Source organism: Ochotona curzoniae, unplaced genomic scaffold, assembly GCF_017591425.1.
Source record: "Ochotona curzoniae isolate NIBS_2020 unplaced genomic scaffold, NIBS_Ocur_1.0 contig_4064, whole genome shotgun sequence".
In the NCBI taxonomy this organism is placed as follows: Eukaryota; Metazoa; Chordata; class Mammalia; order Lagomorpha; family Ochotonidae; genus Ochotona; species Ochotona curzoniae.
Window position 1 is genome coordinate 1585578 of NW_024466107.1, and position 18111 is coordinate 1603688.

General features: G+C 47.0%; 1 protein-coding gene across 1 annotated transcript in view; it reads left to right on the forward strand.

Annotated features, from left to right (window-relative positions):
• Positions 1 to 18111, forward strand: part of F13A1 (coagulation factor XIII A chain) — a 146580-nt gene that overhangs the window by 97425 nt on the left and 31044 nt on the right. Inside the window, exons 9-11 of the mRNA XM_040984026.1 lie at positions 7332 to 7435; positions 8668 to 8756; positions 15238 to 15391. Of these exons, the coding sequence (XP_040839960.1) occupies positions 7332 to 7435; positions 8668 to 8756; positions 15238 to 15391 (347 nt within the window). The remainder of the gene's footprint in view (positions 1 to 7331; positions 7436 to 8667; positions 8757 to 15237; positions 15392 to 18111) is intronic.

An 18111-nucleotide genomic window follows, 5' to 3' on the forward strand; every position in this document is an offset into this window, starting at 1 on the left:
AGCAACAGTTTCAGGGCTGGGAGTGTTGAGGTGTTCCAGCCCTACTTTCTCCTCTTCACTGCTTTCTAGGCTGCAAGCTGTGATGGATTCTGATGCTACTGAACGATGCTCGGTTCGGCAGCACATACACGAAGTTCTGCAAACGCTGCCTTTGGTCACTTATGCGAGCACTCTCACTGCTTTCTGGAGGACCATATTTCTGGGAGTGTTTCCCAGGGCCAGCCCTTTTGATTCCAAATGTGAAATGCACCATGTCCCTTAGGCTTTCTCACAGGGATTTTTTTTCTTTATATCTAGTATAGTCTTTGCATATAGTATTGTTGAAATACGTATCATTTTATGCGGAGTGATGCATTCTTTAATCAGGTGAACATACCCTGACCCACGCTGTTGGCCAATTCCATTGTCACATGAACCTCACAGAGACACAAGATTCGAGATGCTGCTGTGAATATTTCATGTCGTCCTTGCATTCTTGAAAGTGTAAGTGCATTCCAAGAAGTGAAAAAGAATATAGTGTGGTAAATGCATGAAGCGATGACAGCCAGTTAGCACCAGTATCTATCAAGTGCTCACACTGTAAATAATTGCATTGCTCTACTTGGACGTGACTGGCCACACAGTAGGTTTGTTTATATCGGCATCACCATGAATATGGGAGTAATGCATCATGTTCCAACACGATGATGGCTCGATGGAAGCAAATAGTGAATTTCCTTCAGCTCCACGATAGTCTGGGGGACCACTGTCATATGCATAACTTCGTGTTGATAAAGGGGCAGTCATGTAACTCATAGCTCTATGCTTCTGACGCTTCTCCTGCACCTTATGAGGCAACGCATTGATGCTCTTCTGCAGATTTTATTTCAGTGTTGTGAAGGATGTTACAAAATATGGGCACCGTTCCTTAAAGCTGAAAAGAGTACCTGGAGCCCATGTTCTTAAGTATCAGTTCAGAGGGAAGAAAAGGAAGCTCAGCGGGAGGGGAGTAACAAGTCAGAAGGCTTCGCAAACAACTTTCATGAAACTGGACAGAATGGGAAAGTCGCAACCGCCTAATAGACCAAGCAGAAAACACTATGGCGTTCTCTACAGTAGGAAAATATAAGTTCTGACTGATCATAAATTCTGACTGAGAGAGTAATCGTAGAGACTATTGGAAGGTTGCTAGGAATAATTAGAAGCTAATGAAATATGTAACACCTAAGCTATACTGAGTGTAACTTAATTTCTCTGGATGATTAATAAGTCCTTGAGAAACACTTTATAAAAATAAGAGCTATCAACTTCAGAATACGGTGCATAAATGGCTTTATAATGCAAAATACAACTTTGATACGTACTGAGCCTCTTGGTTGGATTCTTCCATAATTAGGGACAAACTTGACCAGAATTTTTTTATAGAAATGTTTTCATGCATTAGAGTTATATAAACAAATATACCCAGTCTGCAGCCCTTTCTTCATTCTCAACCACTCTATCAATTACCTTGCCAGAGAGGGGAGAAAAGGAGAAGGTGGGTGGGTTCATTTACAAGATGGATCTGACAGGCAGAACCCCGCTGAGCTCAGCACTGATCGTGGCAGGTGTGTACGTGCGTGCGTGAGTGGCAGGGGTGGTACCTGCTTTTTGAGCACTTCTGGTCTCTGTTTCCCTGGGCTTTTGGTTCCATCTTCTGTTGCTTCACTTTGTTGGTGGATTTAGTTTGTGTCTTGATTAGCCCAATTTGGTTCCATCCACTCTTTTTCAACATCCCTCCTGAAATGCCCTTGATACTTCCATCCTCAACCCCGCACACTGGTACCTCTCATGATACCTATCTTAGGCACCCCCAATTCCCTAAGTTTTTAGGTCAAGCAGTAATAAACACCTCGTTTCTTGTCTTTCTCTTGGCGGGCCATGGGTTCCTGCAGCAGTACCCTTGGCTGGGCTGGCTGATGACTCCTAAGTAACACGGTGCCAATGAGGCTGCTCCTGATCCTGCCTGGCACTTGAAACTGCTTCAAACTGAAGCCATGAAGCCTCCACACTCCCACCCCGGAGCGAACAGGAAGCACTCACCTGCAGTGGAGGGACCCGGTCAGTTGACAGACATGATCCCAACGAGAAGCCCAGCGCCCCCTTCTGGCTTCAGCGCTCCTGCAGCCCTCCTTGGGACAGCTGCCCGCAGCAGGGGCAGTCCACCTGCCATTTGGCCTGGCTCTCTGTCATCTGTCCCGGTGGTTTTGTTTGTTTTTTGTTTCTTTTTCAAACTAGCATCCGCTAGTTCTACAGTGAGCTTTTCAAATTTAATATGGAAACTTAAATACTCCAAAATGGCTGTTATTTGCATACATGGGTGTTCAGCGTAAGGGGGAAGCTGCCACTGAGGATCCCACATCCCATATTTAGAGAAACCAGGCTGAAATCTGCCTCTGACTCTATATTTAAAAACACATTTATTTTTACATGAAAGATAGAATTGCACAAAAAAGAGAAACAAAGAGAGTCTTCCATCTGCTGGCTCACTTCCCAAATGACTGCAACATTGGGATGAGTTCATCTGAAGCCAGGAACCAGGGCTTCCTCAGTGTCTCCCACATGGGTCCTGGGGCCCGAGGATATGAGCCGTCCTCTGCTGCCTTCCCAAGCCATAAGCAGAGTGCTGGAGCGGAAGTGGTGCAGCCAGGACACAAGCTGGAGCCCGTGTGGGATTTTAGCCTGCTGCACGTGGCGTCGGCACCCTGCCTTTGAGTTTTCAATCCAGCGTTCTGCTAATGCGCATGGAAGGTAGCATGCAGTTTCTGCCGTTCACATGAGAGACCTGAATAAAGTCCTGACTCCTGTCCTGGGCTTGCCCAGCCCAGTCACTGCAAGTGTTTGAGGAGTAAGCCAGCAAATGAGTCAACTCCACGTCTCTGTCTTCCCACCGCTTTGTTACTGCATTGTTTTAAAAGCTGGGCAAAGACCAATGCTCGTCTTTCCACTGAACTTCTCTATAGGCTACATAAAGGTACAAAATTTAAAACAGAAACGTCTGTGTGTTGTGTAACGGTCCCTTTCGTAGGTGGGCCTTGGGATGTGATCTTTGAGCACTCACGGCCCCAGGAAGTCAGCGTGGATGGCAGTTTCAGTGCAGGTGGAGTCCCACAGGACGGGACCCCCCCAGCAAGTTGTGGGCGTGGCCTCCTCTGCCTCTGTGCGCATCCTGTCTGGGAGTCCAGCCACTGCCCAGCCCCACCCGGGCTGTTGCTAGCATTTCCCTGACTCTCTTCTGAAGCTCCCACCACTTGCCCAACAGCCCGGACCCCCACCAAAAAAAAAAAAAAAAAAAGGATCGGCTTCTCAGTGGGAGGTGAGGTGGAAGCAGGCTCTCCTGTAACTAATTAGGTGTCATCCGGGGAGAAAAGAAACCTTTTCCTACCCTGGCCATTTGGAAAGAAATATGATCTTCAAAGACAAGTCTTCACCTGAGATCCGAACTGCAAAGCTTATTTATCTTGTTGCAGGCTGACCTTGCCAAGGAGATTTGAATTTAAAAGAGGATGGCAGCCTGCTGGTCTACATCAGGGAACAGCAGTGCCAGCCGGGGCTGCCAAGCACACCTTTTAAGGGAAGTGGGGGGATGTCCATCTGGGATTGCGGGATGGGACAGCCCTTGCTGGTCAAGGGAGGCTGGCAGAGCGCCTTTAGATCACACAGTGCTCCTCCTTCAGGCCTGGGGCAAGGCCGGTGAGGACAGAGCCCCTGCTCCGGCTTAGAGACCACCACCTCTTCACCTCCCTCTGCAGACCCCTCCTGCCCCCACAGACCCTGCTCCCCACCTCTCTCTGAGAAGCTGATCCTCCAGAACCCTAGATAACTCACCCCCCTCCAGCACCCCAACAGCTTCAGTTCCCTCTTCTGCTCCATCACTCTGTGGTCCAGGAGCAAGCTCTGGCCTTTCCTACTGAAACTTACTAAGCATCCTTCCTGGCATTGCCCTGCCTTGTAGTTGCCACCTTCACAACCTGGTTGACACTTTCAGCAAAAGCTACATCTGCCTCTTCCTTTCTTGGTTACTTTCCAACTGACTTTTATTTTCATATTTGTTTGTTTGTAAGGCCAAGCAACAGGAACAGAGAGAAAGAATCTCCCATCTGCTGTTTCACTCGCAAGGCAGGTGCTGCAGCCGGAGTGGGGCCAAGCTGGAGCTGGGGACCAGGAACTCCTTCTGGGTTTCCCAGATGCATGGCAGGGCCCTCACCCGCTATCTTCCCAGACTCGTTAACAGGGAGTTGAATCAAAAGTGGGACATATGAGACTCAAACAGCACCCAGACCTGGGATGCTGGTGTCACAGTCATTAGCTTAACCGTCTGAGTTATAACACCAATCCCTCCCTACCTGCATCTTAGGTCATCTCACCCAGCACCCATAGAGACTCCAGGGACACCCTCTTCCTTCTCATCCAAGCCATTCCAGCTGTCCCACAGACATGCAAGATAAAGTAACAACCACTCCTTAGTGACCACATTTTCAATCCATCATGCCAGCTGTGCAGGGGTTAGGAGCGTGGAGGCCAGGCACATTCTCAATTCAATCTACAGTCTTGTCTCCGTCCACCTGCCACAATACCAACCTGCAATTTATCTCTCCTCCTTGAATTACCTCCGTGGGTTCTTAGTGCCCAAGAATAAAGTACCCTTAATTGGCATTGGAAGATCTACCATTCCTGTAGCTTTCATACTTGGGGACAGAGCTGGTGGCAGCTTTACTGCTAAAGGGCTGTGTGAGCCCAGACTAGCTTCTCCATCTCTCTCTGCGTCAGCTTTCTCTCTCGTAAAGGGCTGGTAGTTCTAAGAGTACTGCGCTCATAGAATGCTGGGAATATCAGGTGTGTTAATGTACATCTGGAGATGGGGAGCAGGGCCTGGCACGAAGGACGTGTTGGGTCTAGTTGTTGGTTCTGTGTCATCACAGCCATACCCCGCCGGACTGTGTAACAGCAGGAACTTAACCTTCAGTCCGGCTCTGACTTGGTTGCTGCTGGCCAATGTCCTCTACCCTACCCACAACTCAAAGGCCAGTCTCTAGTAATCACCATTTCGTGTTCAGATTGAGTCTTTTTAGCGTCTGCTCCTGAGGAAGAATGTGTGATTGCTGTTTCTCTGTCTGGTTTCTTTCACTTAAGCTTCTTTTTAAATCCTTTACCTGGATTATCTCATGTAAAGCTCATCGTAAAGCCATGCATTAACAACTGTTTCACGTACTTGTCCCTCCTCCTAGCTCGAGAGGCTCTATTGGCAAGAATAAATACTGTAAGGTGCTGGTACACGGTGCATGCGCAATTAAATCAACATCTCTTAGTTCAGCCCATCAGAGCTGAACTGCGTTCAGATAGAGAGACAGGAATTGGCAGAAATTACTGACACCAAAGGACTTGGAGGAGAAGAGTGGCTGGTCCTTGGATCTGAAATCAAAGCTATAAACAAGGGCTGCTATAACCACCTCACCCCATCGTTAAATCATCACTGCTATGGGAACACGCTCTGTAGTGTGAGCGCTCTCATTTGATTCTGTACCGCTACAATGTCAGGTCTTTCCAAGAATGTAATAGCACAATTCACCATGGCATTTTACGCCCTGCTCTTGCTCCAAGGGTCAGGTCCTGATGAGCGTCGCACAGCCCTTAGCTCTTCGGTGGCCACGTTTGATAAAGGGGAAGGAGACACTTGCCCTGGGCATCGATTCCCCTCGCTGAGCTCCAGAGAGAAAGTCACCGCATTGTGGAGAATTACAGTCAGGACCAAGCCTGTGGCTTTCACGGCAGTGGTCTAAAACCGTAAAAACAAATGTGCACAAGCACATCTCAGACCATTGCGGTGGTACAGACATTTAGCCCAATGATTAGGCCTGGTGTCTCCCCTACAACTCCTGCATTCGGTTCCCTAATTCAGCCCTTGACTACCTTCCTGCTGATGGCAGATCCTGGGAGGCAGTGGTGATGGTTCAAGCAATTAGATTCTTCTAACCCACAGGGGAGACCCAGACAATGTTCCCAGGTCTCACCGGAGCAGGAGTTGGACAGTACGTATATGGATAGACGATTTCCCTTTCTCTTCCTCTCAAATCAATAAATATCCATTTATTTTGGTGCCAAAACATTTGAAAGTCATTCACAGCCCTAATATAAAGTTTAAATATTCTGAAGACCATGGGTATGCTTGGATTTCAAAGTACTCTTGTACCAAAAGAATCCTTTCTGAGCTTTCTTTCTTTGAAAGGCAGAGTTATAGAGTGAGGGGGTGAATCTCTCCTCTCCACTTGCTCCCTCCTCAGATGACTGTGAAGATTGGGTAAGGCAAAGCTGGTAACCTAGAACTTGGCCCATGTCTCCCACGTGGGTGCAGGGGTGCAGGCACTCAAGCCATTTCCCACTGCTTTCCCAGATGCATTAGCAGGTCAGGACCCTACACAACACCCAAGTGGGATGCCAGTGTTACAAAGAGCAACTTAACCCTCTGTACCACAAAGCTGATGCCTGCACCAAAACACTCTTACCCTTTCATTCTATTTCCATGAACTTCTTCAAGTATTGCTCACTTGTTCCAGAATAACGTGCTTTTTAAAAAATCAAAACCACATAAAAGAAATCAAAGTTAAACATTTTTGTTTCAGTGAAAGTTTCCCCATGTTCCTTGAGCACATGACTAGTTCTAGTTAGCAGAAAAGGGTGATTGACAGGGCCAGTGCTGTGGCATAAAGATTGAACCTGGTCTGTGGTGGCAGCCTCCCATATGAACGCCAGGTCAGTTCCTGGCTGCTCTGCCTCCTAGCCAGTCCCCTGCTATTGTGCGTGGGACAGCAGCAAAGGATGGTCCAAGCCTTTGGGCCAGGAGACCTGGGTGAAGCTCTGGCTCCTGGCCTTACCCTAGCCTGATTGCAACTGCTTTATCCATTTGGTGGGGCAGGCTAACAGAAGGAAGATCTCTCTATTTCTCATTCATTGTCTCTACAACTCTGCCTTTCAAATAAATGAAATAAATTTCAAGGAAAAGAAAGTTTAAACTCAAAACTGTTCAGTGCAATGACTATGTACCTCTGAGTAGCTTTTAAACTGATTTTAGTGAAGCAAGCACAACATCCAATCATGTGAGACCCCTAGGAGTGTCAGCAGGAATGGATTTACCCAGCAGACTTTAGTCCATATTCCCAGGATATCTCTGGGAACCCTCAAATTGAGCTTAATCCACCCCCAAAATCTGAAGATGCTATACACATAGAATGAGGGTGTGTGCATGCACCTTGTTGATTTCTTGGAGCATTGAAGATGCTAGAAAGTTTAATACATCTGGGCTTATGTTTCCTAAGGAATTACCACTGCTGGAACGAAGCGTGGATGACGAGGCCGGACCTCCCCGTCGGCTTTGGAGGCTGGCAGGCTGTGGACAGCACTCCCCAGGAAAACAGTGATGGTAAAATTCCCAATCCGTGGGAAAACCGTATCCCTGCTCATTACCTTTTCACATTCGCATGTGCATTCGGTGTGTGGGAAACATGAGCACACACGTGTGTGCTGTGGCTCCGCACACAGAATCCCTTCCCTGTCAGACAGCTTTCTCTCTCAATGCAGCAGTTTTATGCTGATTGCTTTACAACGTTTCAAAAAAGAATATCAAGCTGTATGTATGTAATTTGTCCCCTCTTGCTTTGATAAGCAGTTTTGAAGATGGGAGGGGAAAAAATCCGTGTAAGCATTTTTACTAGACTATAAAATATCCCTGATGCTTCCTGATGCACAGCGATGAGCCCATAGAGAAAACGGAGAACTCGAAAACTAATTACAGATTAGCCCTCAAATTGCTTTCTCCAGAACTTCAGTTAGCTTTATGATGTGTTTTTTCTCTCAAAACGTAAGGGGGTGAGTACTGGACTTCTAGTTTCCTACACCTGCTCTACCGCATAGTGACAGAATCTCCATTTCTTTGCGTATCATGACCTTAAAAATTCACTGAACTAGGGACATTATATCCTCGTGTGTAACCAAAGCGTGTTGACACACACACACACACCTAAATACGCTAATGTTCAGCACATATTCTTAGTGGGAGTTATAATGTACTGGATTTTAATGCTTTCTGACATTTTGGCGAAAGTCTTAGGCAACTAATCGCTTTTGATCTATGGACACGTGGTTAGATTTCCAAAAATTTTACAAGAAAATGTCAACGTGAGCAAACCAACTTGCTGAAAGCATTTTGGGTGCTGGCCAATCTGTGGTCAACGTCCAAATTCTCCAGTTTAACTTGACATAGGTCCGACAAGTCCAGAAACAAAGCACAAAAATCCAAACAATAATACAACCTCCCAGGACACATGAAAATGCCCAACAGTTCTGATCCCCATTGGAGAAGGGACAGCAAAGGACAAGGGACAGCAAAGGACAGCAGCTCACACAGACACACTGGGATACCGGTTTGTGGCTGGTGGAAGAGACGCACAGTGCTACCCCTTGCTCTTTTCCTGGTTCTGAATGTTACATGGAAGAGGTGTTTCCAACAAGGACACACTTGCCCATGCTCCTTGTTGGTATCTAGCCCCACCCATGGAGAACATTTGGGCTGAACAATCAAGTTCGCCATCACTGTCAGCACCCGGACAAAGTGGAGATGACAAAGCTCACGTCCCCCTTCCTCTGTGTGTGCAGGCATGTATCGCTGTGGCCCAGCTTCCGTTCAAGCCATCAAGCACGGCCATGTCTGCTTCCAGTTTGATGCCCCCTTCGTCTTTGCAGAGGTAAGTGGAAAGCCAGAAAAAGTACTGTTGTCTTCCCCACTCTCTCAATGAAAGAATCAGGTGTACAGATGTTACTTTAAATCTCACTTGTGCGTGATTCCAGTTGCCAGAGATACCCAGATCATGTTCCAACTTGCAGGCTCTAAATGCTAAATGTAGTCTTAACATTTTTTCCTTCCTTGGTTTTTTGATGGTTTTCCACTATTAAAGCAAATGCTTTAATAATCATAGCTTAGTTTTTTGCACCCAGAAGTAGATGGCAATTGCTCCATAGAAATTACATGACTAACTGGATCCCCCATCTAAAGCTTGTTGGAGCATCTCATGAGTGGAGATTTCAGATTGTGTTACTTCCCTGTAAAGCTAGCCCAGCAATTCGCCTGCAACAATACCTTCGCACAGTTCAGTCCAGCTGTCATCTGAGCACCACAATCCGTATCTTGCCAATGCAGGCAGAGCAAAGCTGCTAGAGCAGAGGTTAGGGTAGCTCCAGGAGACAAATGCAGCTCACCTGATGGGTTGATGCAAACACTCACATGTACATGCTAAAATTCCAGAAGAATTAAGCAAGGGCTGGAGGCAGAGCATGTGTAAAGATGCTCCAAGGCGAGCTCTAAAGGTCAAATTAAGCAACAATTGTCGCCGGTTTGGAAAGGTTATGTGAAACATTGAGGGCAGGAACTTGCTCCAGAGGATTTTGCTACCAATAAATGTGTGGCAGTAATATCTCTCATGCATTGAAATGGGCAATTTATTCTTCCCATTCTACAGAAAAGGCAGGTTAAATAGAGAGTGTTTGCATAATTTTTCTACAGTCACCCACCTAACAGAGATAGTGCTAAGTGTTGAAGCCCGGTAGACAGCCGCCTGAGCTCACCTCAGTAGCAACCACATCCAACTACTCAAGGAGGAAAAAAAAAATATCTACCAGGCACAATGTGGTGGAGCTCCACGGGCTGAGTTCCTACGAAAATGAAATCGGTGCTCTGGAGTTCAGCTGTGCAGACCACCCTGAGGTGCATTTGCACAAAGGAGTGCTGGAGCTGAGAGCCAAGGGTCAGCAACCTGCGTGGGACAGCATAGGCCACAAGACACTGTCCAAAGACGAGACACTCAGCCAAGAGACCCTTTGCAGTAAGCTCAGAGAACCCTGGGGCCACAGGGACAAGAGGGAGGCATCAGAGAGGCAGGGACCAGAGAAGCAAGAAGGGGATGGCTTGAGCCTCTGGATCTGCAGACAATTCAAAGGTATTTAGGACTCACGAGACTAACCAAGGACAACTCAGAACACACAGAACACAGATTGGATGAGACTAGCACATCTCTCCACACCCAAGACAGGAAGGTCGGAATCGCACAGCAAGCACTGGCAGAGGAAGGAGGAAGGAGGAGGCAGGATTGAGAATGATTCAGGGAAGAAACAGCGTCGCAATTCAAGCAGGAAATGCACTAGAGGAAGTTGCTTCTGCCATACCTGCTGCTGTGTTCCCTCCCCACTCAGGGGACTCAGCGTTTTGTCTTTTCCATTTCATTCACAAAAGTAAAACTTTGTCCGGACCTTCCCAGCTGCCGTTTGCGAATGCCTTTGTGGGAAATCACCCAGAAATCCAGGGGCTTGTTTTCATGTTCTTTCGTTAGGGTTTATCACTGCAGAGACACCAAGAGGACGGACCTCCTTCCGCCAGTGAACTCCCTAATAGCGGTTCACACAAAACGCTCTTGCATACTGCAAAGTACAGACCCAGCGTGGCAACAGCTGATGGGTTTTGCAGATCGTGGACCACAGCTTGCTGCCTGGGCTAGGCTGAGCTAGGGCTGAGCCCTGACTGACCCACTGGAGAAAAATGTAGGAGGCATCGTGCCTCCAGCATGCAGAGAGGAGCGCCCACGGTGACTCGGGCCTGAGGCCGTGATTCCTGTCCTGTCCCTCCGCCTGGGTACATCAGCTGCCTCGCACCTCCCCAGTTCCGCAGTCATTCCTTACTCACTTCCAAGCCAGATCAAGCATCACATTCATTGCTTGAAAAAAAAAAAAAGAGATTTCCTGAGGCCTTGGTCTCCTTAAATCAAAATCAAACATGTGTAAAGGATCCTGGGAAGGGTTTTACCTTCTGCTGCCCCCTCTGGGAAACTTAACCCTTCACATGCCTGGCAGGAAGGGGAGCCCCTTCCATTCTCGTCACTGTCCAGGCTTCCTCTAGGTCTGAACGTTCACCTACCTCCTGTCTACCTGACCTAGTGTAGCCTGGGGCTTGTAAAGAGATGAGGAGAGAGCAAGGTGACTCTAAGTCACTGGGTCAGCTCCCAGTTCCATGACCCACGTGCAAGGGTGCTTGATGGAGAGCTCTGTTCTTGGAGGAGACGGTTCCCTTCTGCCCAGTGGTCTGAGGGGCCTGTTGGCCCTGTTGGCCCCTTCATGCCATCCACTTCAAAGTCACACAGGTAACAGGAGACTTCCAGCAGTTCATGGGAGAGTAGGAGTGAACTACGTTGATTTTGGTGCCAAAAAAAAAAAAAAAAGAAATCCACGCAGTTTTTTCATGACGCCCATTTTCCTCGTAGTTTTCAAACTCCTCTTAGATATGTGCACCTGCTCCTCACACGCATGCGCACTGACTCGTGGCCCTCTATAACAGATAGGTTTTGTGGTGGCAGTGACTGGTGCCTCAAGCCCATATTGACCACACCAGCGTCCCAGAAACAGCCATTCCAGTTCCCGGCTATCACTCTGAGAATGCAGCATATGTAAACCTCTGTGGAGCCTTCATTCTGAACCCAAGCATGTTCATGTTGCTACTGCTTATCAGATGCAACCCATTCATTGTCATTTCCTAGTCAGATCTAAAATAGCTCAATCATCAGTTAAAGGCTGCATAAAACTTGGCACATGTTTTGACTTCTCCACTTAACCATCAAGGCACATCCTGCCATGGAGTCCAACCCCTTCCCCAGTCTCCATTGCTGTGTTCTGCGTACACATAGCACCAAGCTCCAGGAAATCATCTCCCAATTGGGCTCCAGACTACATCTTCTGATCTGTTCCCCACAAATCAGCCAGAATTGTCCTTTCAAATGCAAATTGAATATGCCCTCGCTGCTCGCCACCTTTCAGAGCATTCTCATTGCTGCCTCCTGTCTTCTTCGCTATGATGTTCTGCTCATTTGCTCCAGTCCTTCTGAGACGCTTTCTCTCCTAAAACCACCCACATGTGCTCTCCTTTCAGAAATCTTATGCTCATTACTCCTTATTCAGGAAACACCCCTTTCCACTATACACCGCTCTCCCTCTCTGTCTCTCTCTGTCTCTCTCTCCCTTTCTCTCTCTCTCCCTCTCTCTCTCTTTCTCTCTCTCCCTCCCTCTCTGTCTCTCTCTGTCTCTCTCTCCCTCTTTCTCCCTTTCTCTCTGTCTCTGTCTCTCCCTCTCTCTCCCTTTCTCTCTCTCTCTCCCTCTCTCTTTCTCTCTCTCTTCCTATGCTGAAAGAACATTTTGCATTTTCTGCTTCTTCACTGTATTCAAGTATCTATTCAGGTTACCTCTTCTAAAACACCTCCATTCATACCCCTACACACCTCAAATATCACTGTTTCTATCCCCCATCCTACCTCATGCTTACTCTTTCTCTCTCTTCCGAAATTTAAGCTCAATGAAGAGCTGAGAAGTTGCATCCTTTTTGGTAAAAGCAGAGTCTGTCATGCAGTAGCCATCAACAAAACAGCAGGTGTTTGGAAAAAAATAAAATTACAAGCCAAGTTTGCTTGGCTGCAAAGCCTTTTCAGATCTGTGCCTAACCATTTTCTAATACACATTTTCCATGAAATTTTTTAAGAGTGTTCATATTTGTTAAGCAAATGAATAAATCGAATAAGCAAGAGCTGGCACAGGAGTATGGAGCTATGAATAAAATCTCAGAGTAAGGGCCAGGGTTAGCACCTCAAGAGCTCGCAGTCCTGGCCAGAGATTAGGCACATGTGGAGAGCAGCAGAGAGCCCACTCAGGGGCCTGGCAGCATTGCCTGAACCTACCGGCTGAAGAAATGGCAAGTGCAGGGGTAGGTATGGCACCACTGTGCCAGGAAAACATCTTGGCCCAGACAGGCATGTCCTGCCTACGTGTGTCCCTGGAGCAGCAGCACCTTCTCTGCAGAGCATGCCGACAGGATTGCCATTACTTGGGAACAAACAGCAGAATGGCAGCAAGCTCTGTGCTGGAGCGGAACACAAGAGCGTATCACCCTCCGAGGTGCAAGCACAGCTGCTGCCACTGTGGACACTGTCCATGCTCCATGAGCACAAGCAAGAGTCTGCAGAAAGGCTTCTCTTGCTTGCTGGCAGGGCCCACCTTTGGCCAGCCTCCCGGCCGCTGAACGATGGCAGACACTGCATGGGAAGTATCTATGTCTGGCCAAGACACAAGGCCATGACGTCAGCAAGACATCATCGACTTCCATGTTGGGATTCCAGGTTCCACTCAGGTGTGGTGGGACTCCTGCTCATCAAGACATCCTTCCGGCCCGAGACGTGCCAGTCCTTCTGCTTAACATGTTCTTCCAGTTCTGCATCCTGCTGCACTGAGTCTGTGCATCCTCCACGCTTCAGCTTGGCTGCCCTCCTCCCACAATGCCTTGCACTTCTCCTCCTAGGCACTGTAGGAGTTCTCCAGCCTGTGTGTCCATTAGGATGATCTGAAACCTCTTTTAAAATATCACAGATTTGGAGTTCTGCCTGGGACCTGCTTCATCAGACTTTTTTTTTTTTTTCAGTTTCCCAGGTGATTCTGATTCACACACACATCTCCTAAAATGGGGAACGGTAACCAAATCTCTTTTTGAGCCTTAACACCCTGAGCAATATCCAAAAATACAATGACATAATACATAATAATAAGTAACATTTATTTATGGAGCGTTAGCTTTCTGCCATGCTGGTAAGTGCCTTGCATGCATTCTGCCACTCGTCCTATGATTACTTAAAGAGAACAGAACCGAGACTTTGGAGAGGGCCATGGAATGTTCGATAAATACATCCACGGCTGTTAGAGGGCCAGTTCACATTGCTGACCCGCCCTGAGTGGCAGTTCATAAATGGGGTCTCCAAGAAAGTGGTTGTAAGAAGTAGCAAGCGGCTCAGCTTCCAGGCACATCATCTCCAGAGAGCCGAAGGGATCAGACAGGCAGATGTTATTCACCTGTCCCCCAAATAGCACATTCTAGTTGCTGACCCATCAGAAAATCCTCCTAGATACTCTAATCTTTCTCAATTTAAATTTTTCTGGCTGCAGGTAACAAAGCTCATATGACTGAAACAGCTGGAGGTAGACTTCTCTCGTATAAGGAATCCTGAGGCAGGTGGTGCTGAGGCTGGCTTAGTCTCCGAGCCGCAGCTTCCAAGCCTGCAACAATCCCCAGCTTTTTACCCTGTCACCTTCCCGTGGTCGCCACGGTTTCTCTTCCTTGTCCCAGAGCAGCCACACTTCACGTCTCAGGAGAACATCTGCAGACGGGAAGGGATGGACTCACTTGCCCACGTTTCTCTCTCCTTTTATTCAAGAAGAAACTCTTGGTGCCTTCAGACGCTCCTTAGGAAGCAGTATTTATCGGGAAGAAGAGGAGATGGAAACAATTGTTTCTTGGGCATCTGATGGTTCCAGCCCCAAGCAGTCTTCATTTAGAATTGATGGGGGCCAGCACTGTCATGCAGCAAGCCAATTCTCTATCTGCAGCACCAGCAGTCCATACAGACACTGCTTCAAGTTCTGACAGTTCTATTTCTGATGCAATTCCCTGCTGGGAAAGCAGTGGAAGATGACTCAAATACTCGGGCCCCTGAACCCACATGGGAAACCTATAAGAAGCTTCTGGCTCCTGGCTTCAGATTGGCTGGAAGTTCTCTCTCTTTCTCTCTCCCTCCCTCTCTCTCTTTTTTAAGACTTATTCATTTTTATTAGAAAGTCAGATTTACAGAGAGAGGGAGAGGCAAAAGGAAAGACCTTCCATCTACTAATTCACTCCCACAGTGGCCATAATGGCCAGAGGTTTGCCAATTCTAAGCCAGGAGCTAGGAGCTTCTTCCAGTCTCCCACGTGGGTTCAGGGTCCCAAGGCTTTGGGCCATCCTCCACTGCTTTCCCAGACCATAAGCAGGGAGTTGGAAGGGAAATGGAGCAGCTGGATATGAACTGGTACCTATATGAGATCCTGGTGCATGTAAGGTGAGGACTTTAGCCACTAGGCTACTATCCCAGGCCCTCTCTGTCTCTCTTCTACACTCTCTGTAAAAATCTGTCTTTCAAAACAAATGAGTCTTTAAAAATATTGATGGCTAATCTAAATAGATTCCCTTAAAAATCCTTTTTAAGTGAGTTTGGGCTTAAGAATCCAGTGGCACTGGGGAAAGGAACTCGGCATTCTAGGAATCCTTGAGTGATGACATCACGGGGAATGAAGACCTCTGATGATGGGTTATGCTCTCGCCCCTACTTGCAGGTCAACAGTGACCTCGTTTACATCACAGCCAAGAAAGATGGCACTCACGTGATCGAAGCTGTGGATACCAGACACATCGGAAGATTAATTGTGACCAAGCAGATAGGAGGTGATGGCATCAGTGATATTACCGACACTTACAAATTCCAAGAAGGTAATGTACTACGATCAGATGAAGTTTACTTTCTTGTTATAATTTGAAAGGCAGAAAGACAGAGAAAGACTGAAAGTTCTCATCTGTCTAGCCTGCCTCATTGCCCGGATGCTCGGGTCTGACGGGAGTCAGGAGTCAGGCTATCAATCCAGGTTTCCCACTCAGGGAGCAGGAGTCCTGTTATTGCAGTCATCGTGGCTCAGGATCTGCATTGGCAGGAAGCAGGAGTCGTGAGTCAGAGCTGAGCGTAGAACCCGGGGTCTCCAGTGTGGGATGCGAACGTCTTAGCTGCCAGGCCAGAGGCCCCCTCCTGCAATGCCCCTGTCCGTTAACCGCTGTTGCCCACTCTGGGCACGACACTGGTGGTGACAGCAGGAGGGCAAACACTCAGAGTGAAAAACATCTCTCACGCACATTGTTTAGCTTGTTTGGCTTGCTTGGAAAAGAATTCCCCTCCACATGACTCAAATGACTTGATTTAAAGTCTTATATCTATTTTAATAGAATGTAGAATATCAACTGCTCCCAAGAATCTTTCGTAGAAAACCCTCTCTGAGTAATGCGATTGTAGTTCAACAATACAGACTTAAGCAACCACGTCACACTTAATCCCTTACAAATTATTTCCATTATTATTCCATTGAAACCCCATGATGTTGAGAATAAAATATTAATAGAATAATGCAGTGTCACTCATTCAGGCCATGGATACTCAAGAACAATTTCAATTGTAAGATAATGAGAAGTGGCTTGTATCACTGACTGGCATGGAGCGTTGTAGCCAGGCCCAGTCAGTGCCAAGTGTACCAGGCCTGCAATTGGGTTTGGTTCTGGGAATTGCAACAGTAAACACATCCCAGTTTCATGCCCCCCCCTTGCATTGAGTGTCAAGATCACTGTGGAAAGGGGGCTTTGGAAACAAAGAAGGGAGACATTCACTCCAGCCATGTGAGTCGGGAAATCAAGTCCAGGCAGACAAGGGGCAGGAATCAGTTAAAGGAAGCTGAACAGGGACTTCCGGCAGCAGAGATGAGGCCGAGGTGGGAGATGTGGAACAGCTCAGTATGCTGAGGGCCTGCCACTGAGTGCAGAGGTCCAGTGACAACAGCGGGCAGCAGGTAGGAGGCCTTAGGCGTCTTGCTCATGAGCATGGAATAGACTCTGCAAATGCTTCACCACTAGAGGCTCTGAGGAGACACATCTATTTTAGTGAATGGATAAAAATGATATGTAATTAACATACTCCTAAATATTCATCAGGATTCCTGAAATGCTAAGGAGTACAGAATTTTTTTGAAATGTTTTAGACAATTCCTCAGCCCTTATTTACAAAAGCAATTTGCACTCTAAAGAGAAAACTTGCGAAATTGACAAAGCTTATGCATAATGTTAGAAATTCAGAATTTTTGTCATCTGAGCAAGTAGATTTTTAGGATATTTCTGAATGGCTCGTTCTCCTCTTCTGTTGGTTACCATTCTTTGCACAATGTATTGCTTTTTTCTTTTTGGCTTTTCCCTAAAAGGAAAACTGAAAGCAATATAAGCACAGTAAAACAAGACAAACACGTGGTGCCTTCTCATGCTATGAGGGTACTTCAGAAAGTTTATGTTCATGTCCCGGCTGTTCCACTTCCCATCCAGCTCCCTGCCTGTAGCCTAGGGAAAGCAGTGGGGGTGACTTGATTCCTTGGAACTCGGCACCCTACACCAGGCTCTTGGCTTCAGATCAGCCCAGTTCTAGCCGTTGCTACCATTGTGGGAGTGAACCAGTGGATGGAAGATCTTTCTGTAAAGTTGCATTTCCAACAAAAATAAATTTTAAAAATTGACCCCAAGGAAAATGTTACTAGAGTCTCCTCCTCTTGTATTGATTTACATGTTTATACTTTTTCATTATTACGTGATTTTGTTGTATTGTGTGGGGTGTGAGAGAGATCACGCCAGACAAGCCTAGGATGTATTAAGGAGTCTTTACTAGCCAAGTGCAGTGATGTGAACAAATGGTCATTACCTTGAAGTCCATCTAGTAAGCTGAAGATGTGTGTTTCAGCTTCCCTGGCAGTATAAATTATCCTAAGAGACGTGCAGCGAACAACCTGGACACAGTTAGAAAGCTGCAAACATTTACCTTTACCTGGCCTCTCTGTCCATATTCCAGTATTGCTAGGCCTTACCTGAAATGAAAGTTTATTGTGGCATAAAACACTTTTTCTTTGAAATCCATTCATTCGAAGAGATCTCCAAAAGTTCACTGAAGTGTGTAGTATGAAAAAAAACCTTGCATTGATTTCAAAGTGAAGTTATTGAGGTGCCCCCATGCAGTAATGAGCAAAAAACAGTATGGGTGGGGCAGAAGGAAAGTCAAAGAAGGGAAAAGAATTAATGGCAACACTGACTCACTCATACATTTAATAGTTTATTCTTAATCAATTGCATGTGGGACTAGAGACCCACAGGAACCTGCCTTCACTTCCAACTGCAGAGGAAGGCAGTAGCAAGCACCACCTTGCTGCGTAACACCGCTGGGCAGATGCTACAGAGCTCAGAGAAGGATGCCCAGGGCAGACTCGGGATCCAGCGAGTGGCTCGTGGCCCTCCTGGCACCCTGGTCATATCACTGCAGTGATCTGAGAAGCCTTCAAAAAATGTCACAGAACGTGTGTATTGTTTTTGAAACTGTAGATGAATTCCAAAGTTCTTTTGCACCAGAAGAAACCCAC